This window comes from Mustela nivalis (assembly GCF_964662115.1).
Source record: "Mustela nivalis genome assembly, chromosome: 19".
Taxonomy (NCBI): domain Eukaryota; kingdom Metazoa; phylum Chordata; class Mammalia; order Carnivora; family Mustelidae; genus Mustela; species Mustela nivalis.
Window position 1 is genome coordinate 36,528,563 of NC_139038.1, and position 22,525 is coordinate 36,551,087.

Here is a 22,525-nt window from a genome sequence, read left to right on the forward strand (position 1 = left end):
AAATGACCCAGAAATTCCACTTGTGGGTATACGCTCAAGAACTGAAAGCAAGAGGGTGCCTCGGTGGCCCAGCCAACAGACTGTTGGATTTTTGGTTTCAGCTAAGGTCATGATTTCAGGGTCATGAGATCGAGACCTGCATGGGGCTCTGTGCTCAGTGGGGAGTCCTCTTGAGGAGTCTCTCCCGATGCCCTTCCCCCCTCACACTCATGCACGTACTCTCGCTCTCAAATAAATAAATCTTTATTTTTTAAAGAGTTGGAGCTAATTCACAATCCTGAGATCATGACCTGAGCCAAAATTAAGAGTTGGACGCTTAAATGACTGAGCCATGCAGGTGCCCCTATTTAACCACAATTTTTAAATGAAAAAAAAAAAAAAAAAGATCCACCTGATTCTACTTATATGAAATCCTAGAAAAGACAAAACTAATCTTAGAGAAAAAGAGCAGATCTGCGACTCAGGGCCAGAGGGGTGTGGTTGAAACAGACTGCAAAGGGTATTTTTTGGGAGGAAGAAATGTTCAAGGTCTTGAGTGTGGTAGTTGCTGCAGGGGTGTAAACCTTTGTCAGAACTCATCTAGCTCTATGCTTGAAATGGGTGCATTTTTTAATATAAATTATACCTCAAAAAGGTAATTAAAACCTTTATGACACAGCTAAAAAAAAATACACTGTGAATACTTCTCCAGTTTGACCTTATTTTTTATGGCCAGAGTTTTCCATTGTATTTTACCAAACCTCTTTGAACAAAAATTTAGATTATTTCCCATTCATCTTCTTATGACAAAGAATGCTTCGGAATCATCCTTGTGGTCACATCGTTGTACACGTATCCACTTAATTCCTTGGGATAAACTCCCAGAAGTGGAACTTCTCAGTCAGAAGATATTTAATAGCAATAGATAATGCCAAAATATAATCCCGAATCATACTAATTTACCTTCTCACCAACTCTGTTAAGATTCCTACCACTCCCACATTCTCACCAATGCAGCCTGTTAGGTCATTAAAATTTTTGTCAGGCGAAAATTAGTATTCCTAGTTTTGATTTTTTCTTGATCATTAGTGAGAATGAGCATCTTTTCAATGCCCTGGGCATTTACACTTCTCTGAATTATCTGTATCCTTTTTTCTATTTCTGTGTCCATAAGTATCTGTCTGTGTCCATAATTCTATTTAGTTACTTATTCATTTCTTAGTGATTTACAGGAGCTCTCCATATGTTCAGGACATTAGTGCTCTTTCATGTATATTGCAAAGGGTGACTCCTGGCTTGACGTTTTTTTCAATTTTATTTTATTTTTTCAAAGATTTTATTTATTTATATGACAGAGAGACAGAGATCACAAGTAGGCAGAGAGGCAGAGGGGGGAGGAAGAAGCAGGCAACCCACTGAGCAGGGAGCTGGATGCGGGGCTCGATCCCAGGACCCTGAGACCATGACCTGAGCGGAAGGCAGAGGCTTAACCCACTGAGCCACCCGGGCGCACCAACTTTTTTTTTTTTTTTTTCCCAATTATATTGATGGCTTTTACTGTTATTTGGAAATTTGAAATTAAGGCAAGTCTGTTAGTCTTCCCTTTGTGACTTCAAGATTTTACATGTTTCTTCAAAAAAAAAAAAGCCTTCCTCACCCAAAGGATATTTTAAAATATTCTCCCATATTTTCTTATTCCGTTTTCATGGTTTCATGTTTTTAATTTTAATTCTTTAATTGAAAGTGAAATAAAATTTTACACTCACTATGAATTAGAGCTCCAAGTATATTTTTCATAGACTGACCAGTTTGCCCCAAACACCATTTCCACTGATTTAAAATGTTATTTTTTTCTCCACATTACCAAAGGCCTTCCTATGTACGTCATGTAAATATGTATTTGTTCCTGGGCTCTATACCATGTTCTAATGTCTTCCGTATCCACTCTCGTGCTAGGTGGCCTGTTTCACACGGCCTGATATAAATGGAGGAGGGTATTCAAGACTCCAAGGCTGACTCAGTACTAGAAAATCTGTCCATGCAGCTCACAGACGGCAGGAGAGATCGAATATGAATCAATCAAGTCACTCCCTCCAGTGGCTTCCTACCACACTTAGAACAAAGCCAAAGTCCTTAAGACCGTGAGCAGGTCTCAACTGCCCGCTAACCTTGTCTCCTAACCCTTCCATCCGTGAGCGCCCTTGCCCGTTCACCACGCTCCTGCAACTCTGCATTGCCAGATCACGAAGGGCATTTGCACTTGCTATCCCCTAGCTCCCTGCATGATGAACTGTTTCTCACCCTTCAGTCACTGTTCCTGAGCAGTCTTCTCTCAGAGGCCTTCTCTGGCCACCATGACCGCCACCTGCGCTGCCTCGTGCACTGTGTCTCATTCACGGCACTTCATCACCAGCAGAGGGCCCTCCCTCCTTCCCTTGTGGTCGCCCTTGCTGTCACTATGCCCCCACCCCGGCCACACTCACAGGGTCAGACTCTGTCTAACTTGTTCCCCTTCACATCCCCCAGTGCCTGGGACACAACCCAGGCCCTCAGTCAATACCCGCTGATGGGATGAGTGAGTGGAAATCAATCACGGGGCTAGATCAATATCGCGAAAAAGGTATGTGCCCATTTAACAGACATGTCCCTTGTTTTTTTTTTAATGTGGGAACACAGTCAATTATCCCGCACAAAGGCTGGTGTCCGTGAAGCCTTGGTTTCTCTAAAAACTCAGCTGCTCCCCAGTTATGCATCCTTGGGCAAATCACTTAACCTCCCTGAGCCTCGATCCATGAAATGGGAGACACAATGCAATGGAGAGTCGTGGTGAGAGATGAAACGAAGGAAGTGCTTAACAGCCTGTCTGGACCACAGGGAGCCCACAGTGAGTTGGCACGTAGTGTTGTTCGAATGGTGGTGGGACACAAGGAACTGCAGGAGTCTTTTTCAAGAGGAGAGAACTCGTCAGACATCGTCACAAACGTCAGGCCTGCCGGCTTGGGCTGAGAGTAAGGCGAGGATGCCTCGTACGGCTGCTGTCCTTCACCATCGCAGGCAGGAAGCAGTGCGTCTGACTGCTGTGGGAAAACTGTTTGAGATAAGTGTTGCCATTTGAGAAAACTAGAATTTTAATAGAGTAGTATAGCATATACTATATTATATATATGTTATATTAAAATAATATTACATATAAAATTATAATTATATAATTACATAATATTATATATAGTATAATATATATAACATAATATACAATAACATAATTACATAATAACAACATATATGGTATATTGTGTATATTATGTAATATTATATATTATATGAATATAATTATATAAATATAATATTATTGTATATATAAATTAATTATATTTAATATATTATATATATAGTATACTATATATATATGTAGTATAATAGAATAGAATAGTAAGAATTAACCATCAAAGGCGCCTGGGTGGTTCAGTTGGTTGGGTGTCTGCCTTCGGCTCAGGTCATGATCCCAGGATCCAGGGATTGACTCCCACATCAGGCTCCTTGCTCAGTGGGGATCCTGCTTCTACTTCTGCCTCTCTCTGTCTTTCATGAAATCTTAAAATCATGAAATCATAAAATCTTAAAAAAAAATTAACCATGAAATGATGGGAACTAATGTGAATATTTAATACATTGATTGGATAGGAGATAAAATTATCTTCACAAAAATTATCTTCTTTATACCAACAGAATTCACAAGAACGATAAAAACTATTTAAAAATATCTAGGAGTGCCTGGGTGGCTCAGTGGGTTAAGCGTCTGCCTTCAGTTCAGGTCATGATCATGGGGCACTGGGACTGAAGCCCATGTCTGGCTCCCTGCTCAGTGGGGAGTCCGCTTCTCCCTCTCCCCTGCCTGTGCTTGCTCTCACTCTCTCAAAGAAATAAGTAAAAATTTAAAAATCTTTAAAAATATCTAGATACAGGGGTGCCTGGGTGGCTCAGTGGGTTAAGCCGCTGCCTTCGGCTCAGGTCATGATCTCAGGGTCCTGGGATCGAGTCCCGCATCGGGCCCTCTGCTGAGCAGAGAGCCTGCTTTCCTCTCTCTCTCTCTCTCTCTCTCTCTCTGCCTACTTGTGCTCTCTCTCTGTCAAATAAATAAATAAAATCCTAAAAAAAAAATCTAGATACAAATAGGATTGACAAGAGCCACACGAGGGAAAACACTTTCACTGGAGGATCTAAAGGAAGTCTAATGACACCCACACCAGCCTATACACATGAAAGTGATTTCGGTTCCGATCCCATCTGGTTTCTTCTGCCCTGGGTTTTGACACTTAGGCGAACAAAAGCGGAGAACAGCGAGAGGATCCGAGGAAGTATAAGGAGCATGGCCTCGCCCTGGCCTTCTATGCAAGCACCCAGATTCCCCTGGCCGACCTAGACACCACCCATCCTGAATTCATTGCACAAGTTAGCAATCAACAGTGTGATGAGCAGAATGGCTGGAAAATGCTATTTTACTTGTTGCTAAGCTTCTTTCAGCATTTTCCAGGTAAAAAGGTTCCTCCTGAGTTAGAATGCCAGGAAGGCCCCATACACATACAAGGTCAGGGAGTCTGTGGCGCCCTGGGGACCGGAGCCAGTCGACCCCTCGTAAGTGACTGTCCCTGAGACCCAGAGAACCCCATGGCTGGGACACATGTGTCAGACCCATCTCGATGAGCTCTTGCCACCTGGAGCGGTAGCTGGGACCTCTGCTTGGTGCTGTGTCCTCTTTTCTCTCCTAGACCTGTGGACAAGGGATGGCCGACCCCCACCCCCTGAGTCGTGGGGCCCGGAAGAGGGGCTGCTGTGGGCCGGACATCCTGCCTGCTGCAGGTGAGGCAGAGGAGGGGCTGGCAGTGGGCTTGGGGTCCTCCAGTGTCCACCTTAGCTATGGGAGGGACACATGGGGGTAGCCAACCTTGGCGACAGGAAAAGGAATGAGAGCAGGGGGTGCTGGGGCACGGCTCTGCCTCTTCGTGACTGCAGGAAACCATGCTGCTGCGGGTCAGGAGCCCCAGGGAAACACTGAGAAAATGGCAACACTCCTAGCGTTGTCCACTGGAGGAGTCTGGACAAGCACCCCAAGACACGAACCCACCACTGTACGCCTGTGCACGTGGCTTCACTGCCCTAAGAGCCCCCTGGGCTCCAATCAACCCCTCCACCCCCGGCAACCACCAGCCATCTTTATAGTTTTGCCTTTTCCAGAAGATCGCCGAATTGCCTTCCCAGACTGGCTTCCTTCATTCGCCCCTTCGTGTGAGTGGACCTGCCCTTCGCCCCCTCTCTATATCCAGGTCACAAATGAGGACACCAGCGCACAAGCAGCTCAGGCGGCCTGCCCAGAGTCACACAGCCAGTAAGTGGGCGAGCTCAGGCCGCAGCCGGGCCCGGTTCGGATCCACTGGCCCCCCACATCTAAGCCACGCTTCTGGCATTAAGGGCTTCTCTCAGTCTCTGGGAACAAACAGCCCTTCCGAGCCCTTCCTGGAGGCCAGGCCAAGGGCCACCAGCAGTCTGGGGAAGGACAGAGAGTGGGTACCTCCCCGTCCCCGGAGGCTCACTCACCTGTCCGCGGCCAGGGTGGCAACACGGCAGACAGCATGCCTGGCCCTCTCTTCACAGCTCCCGGCGGCAATCCCAGACTCCATGAGGAAACAGGAGGTGCGGACCGGTGGGGAGGCAGGCCAGGGCCGAGGCCCCGGCCCCCCGGCGGGGCAGGTGAAAGCCCTCGTGGACCTGCTGGCCGGAAAGAGCAGTCAGGGCTCCCAGGCCCCACAGACCCCAGACAAGACACCACATGGTAGGCAGATGGAGGGTCTCCCCGGGCCCTCCCCCTCCGCCCTTCACCCCTCCTCGATCCTCCCCAGCCCTCCCCTTTGGCCTCTGTCCCACAGACTCCAGGATACAGAAGTGCCAGGAGACTCTGCTGAACAGGGCAAAGGGAAGCCCGGAGCTGGGTGGCCCCTCGCCCAGGCTGACCAGCCTCCTCCTGGTGGAGGGTCTCACGGACCTGCAGCTGAAGGAACACGACTTCACGCAGGTGGAGACCACACGTGGGGACTGGCACCCGGCTAGGACCATCGCCCTGGACAGACTCTTCCTGCCTCTGTCTCGAGTGTCTATTCCACCCCGAATTTCCATCACCATCGGGGTAGCTGGCGTGGGCAAGACCACCCTGGTGAGGAACTTTGTCCACCTCTGGGCCCAGGGACAGGTTGGCAAGGAATTCTCCCTGGTGCTACCCTTGACCTTCCGAGATCTCAACACCCACGAGAAGCTGTCTGCCGACAGACTTCTCCGCTCCGTCTTCCCGCACGCTGGCGAGTCTGGCCCGGTGGCAGCAGCCCTACCCCAAATCCTCCTGATCCTGGATGGCCTGGATGAATGCAAGACCCCCCTAGACTTCTCCAACACCGTGGCCTGCACAGACCCCAAGAAGGAGATCCAGGTGGACCATCTGATCACCAACATCATCCGAGGGAACCTCTTCCCAGAAGTTTCTGTCTGGGTCACTTCCCGCCCCGGCATGGCTGGCCAGATCCCGGGGGGCCTGGTGGACCGGATGACAGAGATCCGGGGCTTTACGGAGGAGGAGATCAAGGCGTGTCTGGAGGAGCTGTTCCCGGAGGACCACACCCTCTCAGACTGGGTCCTGAGGCAGGTGCAGGCAGACAGGGCCCTGTACCTGATGTGCACGGTGCCGGCCTTCTGCCGCCTCGCAGGGCTGGCACTGGGTCACTTGAGCCGCAGCAGGCTGGGGCCCCAGGACGCGGAGCCGTGGACCCCCAGGACGCTGTGCGAGCTCTACTCTTGGTACTTCCGGATGGCCCTCGGTGGGGACGGGCAGGAGAAGGGCAAGGCGAGCCCTCGCATCGAGCAGGTGGCCCACGGCAGCCGCAAGATGGTAGGCACGCTGGGCCGCCTGGCCTTCCACGGGCTGGTCAGGAGGAAGTACGTGTTCTACGAGCAGGACCTGAAGGCATTTGGCGTGGATCTTGCTCTGCTGCAGAGCGCCCTGTGCGGCTGCTTCCTGCGGCGCGAAGAGACCCTGGCCTCCGCCACGGCCTACTGCTTCGCCCACCTGTCCCTGCAGGAGTTCGTGGCGGCCGCCTACTACTACAGCGCCTCCAGGCGGGCCATCTTCGACCTCTTCACCGAGGGGGGCGTGTCCTGGCCCCGCCTGGGCTTCCTCACGCATTTCCGAGGCGCGGCCCAGCGGGCCATGCAGGCAGAGGATGGGCGGCTGGACGTGTTCCTGCGCTTCCTCTCGGGGCTCCTGTCTCCGAGGGTCAACGCGCTGCTGGCGGGGTCCCTGCTGGCCCAGGGCGAGCACCAGGCCTACAGGGCCCAGGTGGCTGAGCTCCTGCAGGGCTGCCTCCGCCCCAACGAGGCCGTGAGCGCCCGGGCGGTGAACGTCCTGCACTGCCTGCGCGAGCTGCAGCACCCGGAGCCGGCCCGCAGCGTGGAGGAGGCCCTGGAGAGCGGGGCCCTGGCGGGGCTCAGCAGCCCCCAGCACCAAGCCGCCCTGGCCTATCTCCTGCAGGTGTCGGACGCCTGCGCCCAGGAGGCCAACCTGTCGCTGTGCCTCAGCAAGGGTGTCCTCCAGAGCCTGCTGCCCCAGCTGCTTTACTGCCGGAGCCTGAGGTGAGTGCTGGGGTCGGGCTGCGCCAGGCGAGCAGGCAGAGGGTGGGGGGTCCTGGAAGCTTCCTCCCCTCCACCACACGCCCTGGCTCAGCATGCGGGGGCGGCTGTAACCATGGTAGACCACGACGTGCATGGGTTAAGGCCTCAGAAACTTACTCTCTTGCAGCTCAGGAGGCCAGGGGCCCAAATCGAGGAATTAGCAGGGCCAAGCTCCCTCTGAGAGCCACAGGGGAACAGCCTTCCTGCCTCTCTAGCGGGTGCTGTTTGCTGGCTTCCCCAGCTTGTCCACACATCGCTCCCATCTGTGTGGTCTCACGGACTCCTCCTCCATGTCTCTGTCTTCGTGTAGTGCCCCCTCGGGTGAGCACACCAGTCATGCGGGATGACAGGCCCAGCCTGCTCAGAATGACCTCATCTTAACTAATTACATCTGCAGTGACTCGGTTTCCAAACAAGGTCATTTTCTTGAGGCACCGGGAGGTCAGAACACCTACCTGTCTTTTGGGGGAACACAAATCAACCTCCAGCACCCTCCAAACCATCCCCGTGCTGACGGAGGCCACACCCACTCACCCCACTCCCAGCCCAGGGCCCACCCAGCACTCTGCACCTTCGGAAGGCTGCAAGGCCAGGGCCATTCCGGACTTGCAAGCAGGTGCCACGTCCTCAGGAGGAGGACAGCTTGCACCTGTGACCCGCAGGCTCACAGGGTGTGAGGAAGGATGACTGGAGAGATGTCTCAGTAAAACAGAGAGCGTGGTGGGTCTACCAGCATGGACCCCTGAGCTGCGTGCCAGGGGCTGGATCGCGATGGAGACATCGGCCGGGGTGCCTCTGGCGCCTCCACCTGCCCACGGGCACTGGTCCTGCTCACAATGGCTCTTTCTCCCGCAGGCTGGACAGCAACCAGTTCCAGGACCCCGTGATGGAACTGCTGGGCAGCGTGCTGAGTGGGAAGGACTGTCGCATTCAGAAGATCAGGTAATGCGGACCCAGAAGCCCCTGTCCGGAATGCCCACCTGTTGCACAGGGACTGGGGCTCCTTTCCCATCCTCCTCTCTGCTCAAGCGGCCAGGGATGCTTTCAGGGAGAGGTGCCTTTGAAGCATGTGGCTCAGGATGCACGCTGCTTATTTCTGCCCATTCCAGAAAGTTCCAGAGGCTCAAGTGCCTCATCTGTGAGAAAAGGGAAGGATATAGTGAGGGTTAGATGCTCTCATGGACTTGGAAGCATGTCTCTGAACACTAACGTTCTGATGTGGAGTCAGGCCGGGTCTTCTTTAAGCTCTCAAAGTTGGACCTCAAAATAGTACGAGAGGCACACGATTGCATCGTTAAATAAAATTTCAAAGTTTTTCATTGAAAACTGAATTTAAATTTAAACTTCTATTAAAATGCAGAAAACACAATTTAAACATTGCATCTTTAATGTTATAATTAGATGAAAGTCTTAAACTGTCAGGAAAAGAGATTTCTGTTCTTACGAAACCTCTTCTTGTGATAACATTTCTGAATTGGGGTAACACCCGGGTTTGGAGCTGAAATGATGGGTGAGCTGGGGGTGGCTTGATCTAAGGAGGTGAGTTTGGGGCACAGGATCCAGAGAGGAATTCTTCATCCTTACTAAACCTCCCTCTGGGTTCTGAAATCATCTTTATCTGAGAAAACAAAAACAAATGTGAGATGATTCAGGAGAAAAAGAAGTCAACCGAGGACAGCGGTGAGAGCGGTGGGCTCTGTGTGGCCCTGTACAGTCACCTCTCTGCCTAAAGAGGGTGAAAATGGGATGACAACAGTACCTGTGAGTCCAGGGTTTCCCACGACCCTCCCATGATTCACTTGAAGGACTCACAGAACTTGGAAAGCTATTGTACCCGCCATTGTGGTTCATCACACCACAAAGATACGGATGGAAATCTGCAAAGAGGGAAGGTGCGTGGGGCAGGCCCCGGGGAGACCAGGTGAGCTTTTGCTTGTCCCTCCCGGTGCGGTCATATGCACAGTGTCTCCCTCTCCCAGTGACCACGTGTGACAGCACACATCAAGCATTCCCAGCAGCAAGGCTCACCCAGGCTTGTCCATGGAGTTTTCATGGGTGGCTGGGCATGGAGACACCCCTGACCGCCCACACGGAAGCCCCTCCAGGGGTCAAGATGTTACTGTTGGGGGTAGAGTCGGGGGGCGAGTCCCTCAGGTAAAGAGAGATCAGCTTTCAGGAACTGGGGGCCAGGCTAAGCCTTTCTGCACACTAACTGCCCCTTCGGGTTGTCGAGCAGCTCCAACAGGTTAATGCAAGGGAAGTGTAAGGCCACACCAGGCACAGGGGAGGCACCGTACAAGGGCCAGCCATTATCAGCAGGATTCTCTTTGTCTTGGGCCAGAGATATAAATGCAGTCCCTTTGAAAGAATCATGATAATGACAACTTTTCATTATTTTTTCCTTCATGGGAGCCTTTAGCCAAATAGTCAACTTCTAGTGTTTTGCATAAAGGAATCTGGAGAACGCTCAGAATATTTTCTGAACAAAAGCCCAAATTTCCTCTGTGGCCACATGCTCTTCTTCACCTCCCCGTAGCTGGTCCTCAGGGCCACATCCCTCTGTGAAATGTCCAAGGCACACTTCAGAATACACACAGTAATGCTCATGGAACATCACTTATAAAACGTTGTAGAAGTCCTGGGTGGAGGGCATTCTGGAACTCAAGGACGTTTGTGCAGACGGCAGTCTGGATGAATGGCCTTCTGAGGTTAAGCAAAAGAACCCCTTTTAAAAGTGTTGATCATGGAGTGCCCGGGTGGCTCATTCGGTTGAGCATCTGCCTTCTGCTCAGGTCACGATCTCAGGATCCTGGGATCCAGCCCTGCATCTGGCTCTCTGCTCTCCCTCTGTACTCTCTTTCTCTCTCTCTCTCAAAAAAAAAAAAAAAAAAAAAAGTTTAAAAAAATGATCTATCAGGCAGGACCCCAGTAAGAGCTGGGAGGTGCTGGGATTGAAAGCAGTGGGGTTCTTGGTTCCCCCTCAACCTCCAGGGATTCCTGAGGCTTTTCTGATGAACACCAGGGGCCCCTGAAACACAGCTTGAAAGGCCCTGGGGATTCTAACTGCATCCCCGGGGAAGCTCCACAGTTCTAAATGACCAAGAAACTATGAAAAACGTCAACAGCCACCATTTCTGAAACTGGGTCCATGAAGCCATGAGGTCCACCAACTTCTTCCTGAAATCACCCTTACAAGGCAGACACAAGTGTTTTTTGGTTATTGGTTGTTTTACATTCAAGTTAGCTCTGTAATAAGTACCCTCTTCCTTTCTTGCATTAGAAAAAGGGCTGGGGCCAGTGGTAAGCCAGAACTATGAATTCAGCCACCGGTCCATAAGAGCAGATTATTAAAGCTTTAGGAACTTTTGCAAGCTGGGAGTGTGTGAAATGGCCGTGGTGAGCGTATTTTACACCACGGAGATTGGCCAACACTACACATCTGTGTTTCTGTTTCAGTTTCTTGCAGCACAGCGCTGTGTGGGGTCTCTGCCGGGGACTTCTGTCACTGCCCGGGCTCTCTGCCGCACTGTTTGTGTAGAAGCTGCTGTGCCAGATTCCGGCCCAACTTAGCCTTGAGGCTCTTTGCCTGAGTGAGGGTCTGTCCCCCCACTCGGGCCCTCCCTTACCTGGCCCAGAGGTTTTCCCGGGCTGGACACTTCCATGCCGTGCCTCGCCTCATCTCCACCTGTGCCCAGGCCCTCGTGACGCTGGTGAAACCGAGAGGTCTGGATCGCAAGCCTGGCACTGAGAAAGAGGCAAGGAGATTTACAGATCTGCAATAACCACTCCTCTCCCTCTCCTTGCCCAGCTTGGCTGAGAACCAGATCAGTAACAAAGGGGCCAAAGCTCTGGCCAGATCCCTCCTGGTCAACAGAAGTCTGACTTCTCTGGAGTAAGTACGACACGAGGCCAACCTTCCACCATTGGGCCCCAGATAGCTTGAGAGCCATCTCATGGAGTCCCCCAGACCACGCTCTCCCCTGGGTGGGGAGTTGTATCTTTAACCTGTTACTTTTTTCATAAAAAGATTTTAAGAAAATGTAGAAAAGTTAATTAAGCTTGTTAAATCTAGGTGACAAGATATGCATATTGTGTTCACTTTGGTATGCTTGAAATTTTTCGTGAAAGAGACTTTTTTACATTAAAATATATTAGGAGATCTGCCAGTTTAAAAGAATCCTTTGATAATGCTTTCATAAAAATTTCCCCCAGTTGTCTTCTGCATTATAAAAAAAAAGGGGGGGGGGCGCCAGGGTGGTTCAGTGGGTTAAGCCGCTGCCTTCGGCTCAAGTCATGATCTCAGGGTCCTGGGATCGAGTCCCGCATCAGGCTCTCTGCTCAGCAGGGAGCCTGCTTCCTCCTCTCTCTCTGCCTGCCTCTCCATCTACTTGTGATTTCTCTCTGTCAAATAAATAAAATAAAATCTTTAAAAAAAAAAAAAAGTGACAGCTAAGCAAGCGAAGTCCTGGCTCCTTCTCAGCGGTTGGGACCAACCCTGGGAGGCCCGGGATCTCGGTCCTGAAGCTGGTGTTCTCCTCCCTGCTCTCCCCAGAGAGCTGGTCCAAGGCCAGTCCGTTAGACCCTGCTTTCTTCTCCCCGTACATGGGGGCCATACTGGGAAATTCCTTACTTGTTCACCTAAATAAGGGTCTCTACAAAATATGAAATCCTAGACCCCAATACATTATTTTCAAGGAGGACAGATTTAAAGGTCAGGTAATTTCTGTTCTTTTTTTTTTTCCTCCCTGGGAATTGGATTAAAAAACAAAACAAAACAAACCCCAGTTCTTTCTCTCTTCCCTCCGCCAGCCTCCGCAGTAACTCCATTGGACCTCAAGGGGCCAAGGCTCTGGCAGATGCTCTGAAGATTAACCGCACTCTGACCTTTCTGAGGTATGTGCTGTCTGCCCCCGGTCCCAATCCAACCGATGGGAGGACCCAGAAAGCCCTCTCCCAGGTGCCAGCGTGGAGTGGGAAATGATTCGAAATGGTGGCCATGCTGTACTGGCTCCCGTCTAAGCCGGCACCACACCACCTGACCTTGTATCCCACGCAAGTTTCAGGTTTCAGCTCCTCCCTGGTCATCGTCCTTGTGTTCACAGCCTAATCAGGGGATGGAGAAGGCAGTGTGGGGTTGTACAGAAGTGGAAAGGCAAGATAACCTATGAGGAAAACTTCCTGTCCTCCATTGAGGGGGATACCCCAAGGCCACGGTGTCAGAATGTTCCCCTGAGGTGTTTTCCAGGACATTGGAAAGCCCATCTTCCAGAATATCCTTTGCTTCCTGTGCTTTTAGGGGCCTGGGGTTGTATCTGTCCTTATATGAATGTGTATTGTCACTTGTTTTTTTCATTTATTTTTATTGGGGTGAAACTCACCATTTTCAAGTATACATTTCACTGGCAGTTAGCACATTCACAGTTGTTCATTCATCACCTCTGTCGGGTTCCCAAATATTTCCATCACCCTAAAAATAGACCCTGTATCCATCAGCAATCACGTCCCATTCTCTCCCTCCCCCTAGCCTCACCCCTCCTGGGCAGCCACCAGGGACTGCTGCTTTCTGTCTCCATGTTTACCTACCCTGGAGATTTCACATATATAAAATCCTTCAATAAGACCCTTTTGTCTGGCTTCTGTCACTGAGCATCTTCAAAGTTCATCCACATAGTGGCAGGTGTCAATGCTTCATTCCTGTTTCCAGCTGAGTCATATTCCACGGTATGGAATTCCACTGTGTGGACTGTATAGACAGACCACAGTTCATCCATTCATCAGCTGATGGACACGTGGGCTGTTTCCATCCTTTGGCTCATGTGAATAATGCTACCGCACAGTCGTGCACAAACATTTGAGCACCTGTCCTCATTTCTTTAGGGCAGACACCTACCAGTGGAACTGGCCGTGTCATATGGTAGCTCTGTTTGACCTTTTGAGGAGTTGCCAGACTGTTTCCCACAAGGTCTGGCCCATTTTACATTCCCACCAGCAGTGTGTAAGGGTTCCAATTCTTCGACGTCCCTGTCAAAACCTGGATGGCAGTTAAGTCTACTGATAACCTACTTATTGTTACCGAGATGCCAGGGACACCTTGTTCCCCATCAACAGACAAATGCTTAGAGACCCAGAGGGAATCCTGAGGCCAGAGCAGCACTGGGAAGAACCAACTGTTCCCAAATCCTGTGTGGTGGGGAGCAAGGGCACAGAGCACTCAGTGGCTCCCCCACCATTGTCCTTCCGCCTCATCCCTTGGGCCTCAGTAATGCCACAGGAGAAGTTAAGGCCACCACTGGACACACTCACGGCACTGCTGCTAACGCACTTCTCCCTTGCTTCCACAGCCTCCAGAGCAATGCCATCAGGGATAACGGAGCCAGGTCCGTGGCTGAGGCCTTGGCCGCCAACCGGACCCTCTCTGTGCTGCAGTAAGTGGACGTGCTGACCAGGACAGGGCCTCCTTCTGCTCTCCTCTCCTCCTCCAAGGGCCTCTCTGTTTCTGCAAGCAAGGATGACTGGGGAGATGGCCTGAGGCTTTCTGACCCATCTGGATGGTCCCTGGAAATCTTGATGTCCACTGTTTTTCCACAGAACAGGTGTTGGAAAGTAATTAAAGATAAAGCCTTCTGCCAATGCAAAGAATCCTCTCCATAAACGCAGTAAAAAACGAAACAGCTTAGTTATCTGAATATTCAACTAGACCACAGCCACACCATTGGCCATCCAACAACCAGATGGCAAAGACCAAGAAATCTCACCCTTTCCTCCAGCCAGGCAGACACAACCCAAGATACATGTGTTCGCAAGATAACTTGTTCTCAAGTGAGAGGACTGGACAGCACCATTTGTCGCACAGTTTTCCTTAAATTTGCCTAGTAGCTGGGGTAGCAATCTGTTTGCTAATTGCCTTTATCCAAAGGAAAAACCAAGCTTCTGTCTTTAGGACATCGTGGAGTCATGCTATCCTCCTTGATGTGTACATTTCAAAGAGGGCTCCAAGGTCTCTATAAGGCTGTAAATCCGGCAAGAGGTTTATTTAGCTTTTAAAAAGACTTATACACTTCTCAAAGGACAGATTTATCATTGCAAGTTTTCTTAAAGAAACATTCGAGGGAAAGGAAGGTCTCTTTCCCTTTTAGAACCACAGCAAGTTCCCTTTTCTTAACAATGTCTTTAGCCTGACACAAGACAGGTCCTGCCTTCCCTGTCCTCCTAGGATAAGCACAGGTGCTCTTGGCAACATCTCCCCCTCCAGGTTTGGTGTAAAGGGAAGTTTTGGTGTAAAGGACCTAAACGGAGGGTCTGCCCTCGGGAGGACTGCAGGGTTGGGAGGAAGGCTGCTGGTCGGTCTAGAGGGAGGTAGACTGTTGGGTGTGGGGAGCGCTGACTAGGTAAGGAGCCGGCAGGACTCGCATGTCGAAGTCACCACCTGAGAGGTTCTGGATAGTCTGTGTCCTCTAGTCACTGCTTCCAGCTTCTGAAAGGGGAGGGCCCAGCTGTCCTTACCTCTGACACCCCCCAGAATGATGTCAGCCTGCTGACATCACTTTGGCAACAACCCACAGACCTTTCCTAGAGACCGCTGTGCCAATGCTGCGGTAAATGGAGAGTGTATTCAAGTAGTCTCTGAGCTCTTGCCTTCAACCAGACTGTCCCTCGTGGGAATGGCTGTGGCTGGCTTTGCTGAAAGACCCTTCTCTCCCACAGCCTACAGAAGAATACCATCGGGCCTGTGGGAGCCCAGCAGATGGCAGATACCCTGAAACAGAACAGGAGTCTGAAGGAGCTCATGTGAGAAATGCAGAAAGGCCAAATTTGCATCCTCACTGACTGGCACAGTGCCCAGCCCATCATAAATATTTGTGAGCATGAGGATGGACGAACGGACGGACGGATGGACAGATGGATGGATGTGTGGGTACAAGATAACTCCGGTTCCTGGGAGTGGGACGGTCTCAGACTTAATCTTACTGCCTTCCCAACACCTCCTGGCCACCTTCACGGACCGTATCACTATAAAGAGTTGGCCGTGCCCCCTGCTAGGGAGTCAAGGACTTTGCTCCCTCCAGCTCTTATAGGCCACAGGGAAGCACAGGTCACTTGCGGAGGCCACCAGCTACAGACTGAAGCTGAGCAAATGCACTGGGCACCCTTAATGCAACACAGGAAGCACAGCCCTGGGGTGCAACCCTGGACCCTGAGCCCGGGCCCCACCCTGCTAGGCTGCTCCGGAAAACCAGCTCGCCCTTGTCTCCTCTCTTGCAGATTCTCCAGTAACAGCATTGGCGATGGAGGTGCGGAAGCCCTGGCTAAGGCCCTGAAGGTGAACCAGGGCCTGGAAAGCCTGGAGTGAGTCTGCCTGACCGCCCTCCAGGAGTGGCCATGGGCAGAGGGTGACTCCTCTGCTTTCCCCATCGAGAAGGCGGGCTGGGCTGTCAGTGAGGACCACAACTTTGCCCGAACCCAACCAACCACCAGCCTTGAGCACACAGTGAGCTCAGTCTCTCCCCATGCCCGCCTCACTGGTCCATCCCACCGCACCAGCCCCATCTCCCTGGACAGCTGAGGCTGGTGTTGGTGGTGGAGTTTGCGGAGTGACAAGCACCGAGTGCCCCTGAAAAGCTGGCACAGGTGGCTAAAGAGGGTATCAGCCGAGTGACCTGGTGGGCAATGGGAGAGCTCACTGTGCCCACACACCTGTGCCACTTTCTCTGGGGGCTACAAACACAACATACCCTCTGACCCCAGACAACTGGGAACCGCTCAAACCAAGGCAGAGTGTAAGCTCAGAGGATGATTATGCTCAACCCACCAGCCCCGACCTAGGTCCCCGACCTAGAGCCTGGGGGACGGGGACAGGAAAGAGCAGAGCAGTGTGGGATGGCACCTGCTCCAGGGTTCCCCAGCTCTGTTGAACCCAAAGCCTGCAGCCCCCAGGCTGGAGCAGGGACTCCCTGCGGGTCCCGGGACGGCCACCAGAAGTGCGTCCTGTCCTCTGTTTGCAGCCTGCAGAGCAATTCCATCAGTGACGTGGGGGTGGCGGCGCTGATGGAGGCCCTCTGTGCCAACCAGACCCTCGTCAGCCTCAGGTAAGTCCCAGCTTCCCTCTGAGCTGGGGGGTCCCTTTAGCCAAGGGCCTAAAAGGACTTTGGGACTTGGAAGAAGGCACACCCCTCCCACTGCGGGCCTGTTCTGAAGTTTTCTCCGGTTGGGCAGCTTGGTTCTGCGGCCTCCCGCACACTGCCTGCTCTCTCAGAAGAGCAGAGGACAGCCGGGGCCCTCAGCTCCCCAGTTCTGCTGCTTCCCTCTAGCACCCCAGCCCCTGAGGCAGCCAAGCCTTCCCCCAGCCCCCTCACCTCTGAGGGGCTGTTAACAGATGCTCTTCCTCCCGATGGGTCCCCCCACTGGCGGTCCTCCAGGAGACATGCTCGGCTGGCTAGCCGTGGGAGCCCGGCTTGCTGGAGGCTCTTCACACCTTGGCTGTGATCACTCAAGAGGCCCAGGTCCCAGCTGAGGCTCCCTGGGCCTGAGCGCCAGGGCTCGTCTTCCCAAGAGTCCCCGCATGTCTGGTCGGCAGCTCAGGGTCTCCTCTCTCCCCAGCCTGCGGGAAAACTCCATCAGCTCAGAGGGAGCCCGGGAGCTGGCGCGAGCTCTCTCCATCAACACCACCCTGAAGAACCTGGAGTACGTGAGTGGGGGGCAGCCTGGGCTTCCGACCGCCCCTTCAGCTGAGGGCCTCGCCTACCTGGAACCTTGGGGATGGGGAAGGGGAGGGCGCACTCTCATGGCCTTGCCACTTTATAGGCTGGGGAAAGACCAGGTTGGGGAGGGGCAGCCAGGAGACCGAGCCTCTGGTGGCAACCCCTGCACTCTCACGCCCTAGTTACCAGTGGATGAGGTTCCTGGGGACGCTACCTGCCCCAGTCCCCTCCCCATGGAGATGTGGGAGGGCCCGGTCTCAGGGGTGGCTCAGTATAGGGATCGGAGCCTCACTGAGCTGAACCGGGCCCCCTCTCCATGCGCCCGTACGACAGGATTCGGTACAATAGCCGTAGGCACGTGCTTGGCACACACAGGTACTCAGTAGACAGGAGGTAGGCCGGTCCTCAGGGAGGAGGGGAGCTGGATTCCCGGGGGAGCAAGTCTGGGGCTCCACAGCCAGGTAGCTCCTGCTCACTCACTACTGTTCCCCTCCTCCTAGCCTGACAGCCAACCTCCTCCACGACCAGGGTGCCCAGGCCATCGCGGTGGCGATGAAAGAAAACCAGGCCCTCAAGTCCCTTCAGTGAGTCTCTGGCACCCCCATACCACCCGGTCCTCTCTGCAGAGCTGCAGGGCTGTACACCAGTGCGTGCAGGAGAACAAGTCTGGCTTTGGGGCCCTTCCCCGACATGGCCTCAGGGGCCTCCAGGGGGCTGTGCCCTGCCCCCTGCTCTGCTTCCTGGGGCTGATCCACTGAGAGGCCAATGGTGGGAGGTGGGCACCTACGCCACACTTCCAAGTGTCACAAGCGTCATGCAGAGGCCATTTGGAGTCTTTGAGCCTGTCCCTGTGCCCACCCTTAACCAGAGAGTGCTTGTTTCGACTAACCAGGGGCTGCAGGAGTTCTGCCCATCAGTGGCCAGGACCCTGTCCTGTGAGGACTCCTTCCCTTGCCAGACCCTCCCGGGAGAAGTCCCCTCTTTCTAGAACCTCCAGACCTTCCTGGGTTCTGCCCAGGGCCACGGAGTCACACGTGTCTGTCTCTGCCCAGCCTGCAGTGGAACTTCATTCAGGCCGGTGCTGCCAAGGCCCTGGGACAAGCACTACAGCTCAACAAGAGCCTGACCAGTCTTGAGTAAGTGGGGCCTCTGCAGGGCCTGCAGGAAGGATGGGGGGCGCGGGTGGCAAGGACATTTGAGAGCTCAGTGTCTGCCGGGCACACAGCCTCCTCTGCCGTTTCTGTTCTCATCTGCTCTAGCAGCTTTACTGAGACATAATCCATGTACCACAAAAACCACCCATATGAAACACACAATTCCCTGGTTTCTAGTATATTTAGAGTCATGCAATCTTCACCACCACCCATCACCCCCAGAAGACACCTGGACTCATTAGCAGTCACTCCCCACCACCCCCATGCCCCATCCCTGGCAGCCACACACCTGCTCTGTCTCTACAGTCACCTCTGCTGGGTGTCTCATTCACATGGGATCATACTGTACATGGCCTTCACAACCGAGGTCTTCCGTTTAGTGTCACATCTTCTAGGCTCCCCCGGCGGGGGAGGCGGGGAGCATCACGAGTCAGAGCTTCCTTCTTTCCTGCGGCTGAATCCTAGTGCGCTGTGTGTGTAGGCCACATTGGGTTTCTCCACTCATCCGCTGACGGACCTGTGGGTTGTTGCCCGTTTGGTTCTTGCAAGTGATGCTGCTGTGGACGTTCGTGCACAAGCTTCTGTGAGCATGTGCTCCCACTTCTCGTGGCCACACAGCTGGTGGAATGCTGCGTTGAAGGGCAACTCTGTCTTTCACCAGGACATCCCACCTCTGGCTGGTTCCTCTGACTGATGATCTGGTGTTCACTAGGGCTCTGCCCTGGGCCATCTTCTCTTGAGTGGTCGTTTTTTCCCAGAAGCTCTCTTCTCCCAGGCTCCTTGCTGTCAAAGCCCTGGTACCCCCAAGTCTACCCCAGACCTCTCTCCAGAGTTCCAGACCCACATCATCCCTGCCCGCTCAGCACCTCCCTTTGGGCACTGTGTGGGAACTTCAGACTGCCCCAGCTACCTGCCCATGAGCCTGCTGCTTCTCTGCCCCCACCTCGTGAACGGAACCAGCCAGTCGCACAAGCTGCAACACCGCCCCGGCTCTGGCTTCCCACTTGCGGCTCTCCTTCCAACGTCCAACGTCCCCATTTCCCTCTGTCCCCATGGCCAGTGGCGCACCCAGTCCGTCCTCTCACAGGGCTGGCCAAAGATCTTTCCAAAACTTCAATCTGGCCCCGTTCTGGGTCAGTGAGATGCTTAAATGCTGCCCAGGGCCTGCAGAGTGAAGGCCATCCCTCAGCATGCCTTCCACAGAAGGCCCCAAGGACCTGAGTCTTTTCTACCTCTTCGGACTCATTTCACACGCCGGGGACACAACTGCAATGCTTCGAGTTCGGCGGCTGTGCTGGGCCTCTTGCCTCATCCCATCCTTCAGGTTTTGGTTTAGACCTATTTCTTCTGGCAGCTTCTGTGACCACACCCGGGTGGGAGACCCCATGAAGTCCACCACGCATTGGCACGTGACCTTTGGTGCCTGCTCGTTCAGTCACAGCGGCCCACCCAAGACGGACCTGGGCCTGGACAGCCGTGGGGACACAAAACACATTCAAATCTGTTAAAATGACTAACGCACACTGCTCCCCTAATCCACTGACACCGACCCGAACTAAACGCTTAATCACTGCCTGCTCCAGGACCTACAACTTTACTCTAAAGCGGAAGAAGAAAGAAAACAAACACGTAAAACGCTGACCAGCAAGGATGGCGGGACACTGAGGGCCTTGACTTAGTTCTATGGCCGGCACTCCCAATTTTGTCCCTTTTCCATGTGTCCCTTTTCTTGTTTGCCTCTGATGGTCCAGGTTCATGGAGACCCCGGAGCTCTCTGCATGTTAGGTACAAGGCCCTGGGGGCGGCTATCCCCAAGGCTACCCTGGGAGTCTGGTCCATGGTGTGTTGGTCTGAATGAGATTGGGACGGTCCAAGGGGTCACGCTTTGTGTTCAGTTTACAGGAGAACGCCATCGGGGACGAAGGCGCCTCTGCAGTGGCCAGTGCCCTCAAGGCCAACACGGCCCTCACTGCGCTCTAGTAAGTGCTGATGTGCGCGGCTGGCCCCGGCTGGTTTTGCTTTCCAGTCAAGGAAAGTGTGTTTGATCCTCCTAGCGTTAGCAACTGGGACAATGATCAGGTGGAAAGCAAGAAGCAGGGGCTCGGGGAGGCCTCTCCCTCCCTCTCTCCAGGAGGCCACCTCTCCCTGCTATATCTGGAGCATCCAGGGCTCTGTCCCAGGCGCCAGACAGGGCAGGCAGGGGGCGCAGCTCCGGACAGATCGGGGCCAACAACCTTCAGTGCTGCGTTGCCACTTTCAGCCCTAAGTCTGGGGGTGGTCAAAAGGAAGGACAAGTACGCCTCGATGCTGGGCCGGGCAGGGTGTGGGCTGGAGAGGCCTCGCCTCTCCACATCGAAATCTTCTCTTCCTACAGTCTGCAGGTGGCCTCCATTGGCTCCCGGGGGGCCCAGGCGCTAGGGGACGCCCTGGCCCTGAACAGAACCTTGGAGATTCTTGAGTAAGTATTCCAGTCTGTGGCTTTCATCTCTTGCCCAAAAGAGCCAAGCTGCTGATTGAAAATGAAGATGTAGAAGGGGAAAAAATATATATCAATTTACACGGAAACTCAAATCATTTAAATATCTTCACTTAGATCAAGCGTACCCCAGCTTCCCCATCCCCACTGCATACCTCTTCCCTGGGAGTCACTACTGTGGGGCCTTCTGTCCTTACAGACCTGCTCTCCTTGGCCTTGGCCAGGCTGCACACGTCCCGAAGTCCTGGGTAGGGGTCCCTGGCCACTGATCTCTATGAGAAGATCCAAATTCCTGGGGGAGGGGTTAAGCCCAGTGGGGCTCTCAGGCATGTCCCGGTGGTCCCTGCTTCTGTGGCCCTGGGATGCTGAGCATGGGGGTACTGCTGGACGGAGTGTTGCCTCTCTCGTCTCAGCCCCTCTCTCCTTTCCTTGGGACAGAGGAAGAGGAGGGCTCCAACAAACCACCCAGGTTAGGCCAGCTTCACCCCCCTTGCGTCCTGCTCCCCAGAGCCGGTCTCTACTCGGTGCCCAGGAGTGAGAAAGGAGCAACCTCACCCCTGCGCTTGCTGAGTCCATGCGGCCCCTGCCCAGTATCCCATGCCCAGCTGAAGAGGCATTGTCTTCACCCCACAGCTGACCCCGTGCCTTAGGCTTCATATCTTTCCTGACAGCTTACGAGGAAACACCATCGGGGTGGCGGGGGCCAAAGCCTTGGCAAATGCTCTGAAGGTGAACTCTAGTCTTCGAAGACTCAAGTGAGTGGCTGTAGAGACCCCCCAGCGCCCCAGGGCAGCAGACTGCTCTGTTTGATTCCCTCTGCAGCTGCTTCCTTCCAAATATCAATAGCTGTGAGGACCTCTTGCAGACGGGTTTGTCCACTCTGGCTAGCTTACGCCAGAGCTAAATCACTTAACATCTGCATTTTCGGTCTTCCACCTTCCATGGCACTTGGATGGGACCCCCGGGATACTTGTAGGCACTGGTCTCGGGGGTAAATGCCCCCTTCCTGTGGACAGATCAGCTCCAGAAGCATGTATTTCCTCCACGGCCCCCCAAGATAATGCAGCGCTGCTTCCTGGGGCGGGTTCTTCCGTGCCTAATGGCTCACGGTGGTGTCTCCATCTTTCCTCTGCCTAGTCTTCAAGAGAATTCCTTGGGGATGGACGGGGCGATATGCCTTGCCACTGCACTGTCTGGAAACCATGGCCTCCAGCACATCAAGTGAGTGGGGCTCAGCAGCACCTGCTTCCCTCCCATTCTTGCTCGCCCTTGGAGAGACTTGCAGCTTGGGCTCTGCTTTCCACCCGATTCTCGGAGCCAGCCGACTCCCGAGCCTTTCAGCAGCTCTGCAGAGAAACTCAGTACAAGGGGAGCCGTTCTGGCCTTCTCCATGGGAGGGATCCTGCAAGCATAGAGGGCTTGGCTGGAGCTCTGCATTTCGTGCTCCTCACGAAATGAACCTGCAGGCCTCTGGGCCTGGAGCCCATCTCTCAAGCCCTGTCCTAATC

The 22,525-nt window shown here is 53.3% G+C and overlaps 1 protein-coding gene across 22 annotated transcripts in view; it reads left to right on the top strand.

Moving 5' to 3' along the window:
- Nucleotides 1–22,525, top strand: part of NLRC3 (NLR family CARD domain containing 3) — a 112,660-nt gene that overhangs the window by 11,948 nt on the left and 78,187 nt on the right. The window contains exons 2-20 of one of the 22 annotated variants that reach the window (XM_082713297.1): nucleotides 2,656–2,863; nucleotides 4,746–4,836; nucleotides 5,301–5,362; nucleotides 5,629–5,806; nucleotides 5,901–7,650; nucleotides 8,545–8,631; nucleotides 11,498–11,581; nucleotides 12,499–12,582; nucleotides 14,031–14,114; nucleotides 15,394–15,477; nucleotides 15,952–16,035; nucleotides 16,692–16,775; nucleotides 17,287–17,370; nucleotides 17,888–17,971; nucleotides 18,440–18,523; nucleotides 20,437–20,520; nucleotides 20,916–20,999; nucleotides 21,689–21,772; nucleotides 22,155–22,238. In XM_082713297.1, coding sequence (XP_082569423.1) covers nucleotides 5,653–5,806; nucleotides 5,901–7,650; nucleotides 8,545–8,631; nucleotides 11,498–11,581; nucleotides 12,499–12,582; nucleotides 14,031–14,114; nucleotides 15,394–15,477; nucleotides 15,952–16,035; nucleotides 16,692–16,775; nucleotides 17,287–17,370; nucleotides 17,888–17,971; nucleotides 18,440–18,523; nucleotides 20,437–20,520; nucleotides 20,916–20,999; nucleotides 21,689–21,772; nucleotides 22,155–22,238 — 3,083 coding nt within the window. In that variant the 5' untranslated portion in view covers nucleotides 2,656–2,863; nucleotides 4,746–4,836; nucleotides 5,301–5,362; nucleotides 5,629–5,652. Of the gene's footprint in view, nucleotides 1–2,655; nucleotides 2,864–4,745; nucleotides 4,837–5,196; nucleotides 5,363–5,628; nucleotides 5,807–5,900; nucleotides 7,651–8,544; nucleotides 8,632–11,497; nucleotides 11,582–12,498; nucleotides 12,583–14,030; nucleotides 14,115–15,393; nucleotides 15,478–15,951; nucleotides 16,036–16,691; nucleotides 16,776–17,286; nucleotides 17,375–17,887; nucleotides 17,972–18,439; nucleotides 18,524–20,436; nucleotides 20,521–20,915; nucleotides 21,000–21,688; nucleotides 21,773–22,154; nucleotides 22,262–22,525 lie in introns of all 22 variants that reach the window. The other 21 variants (XM_082713295.1, XM_082713291.1, XM_082713294.1 and 18 more) reach the window with 21 other exon arrangements.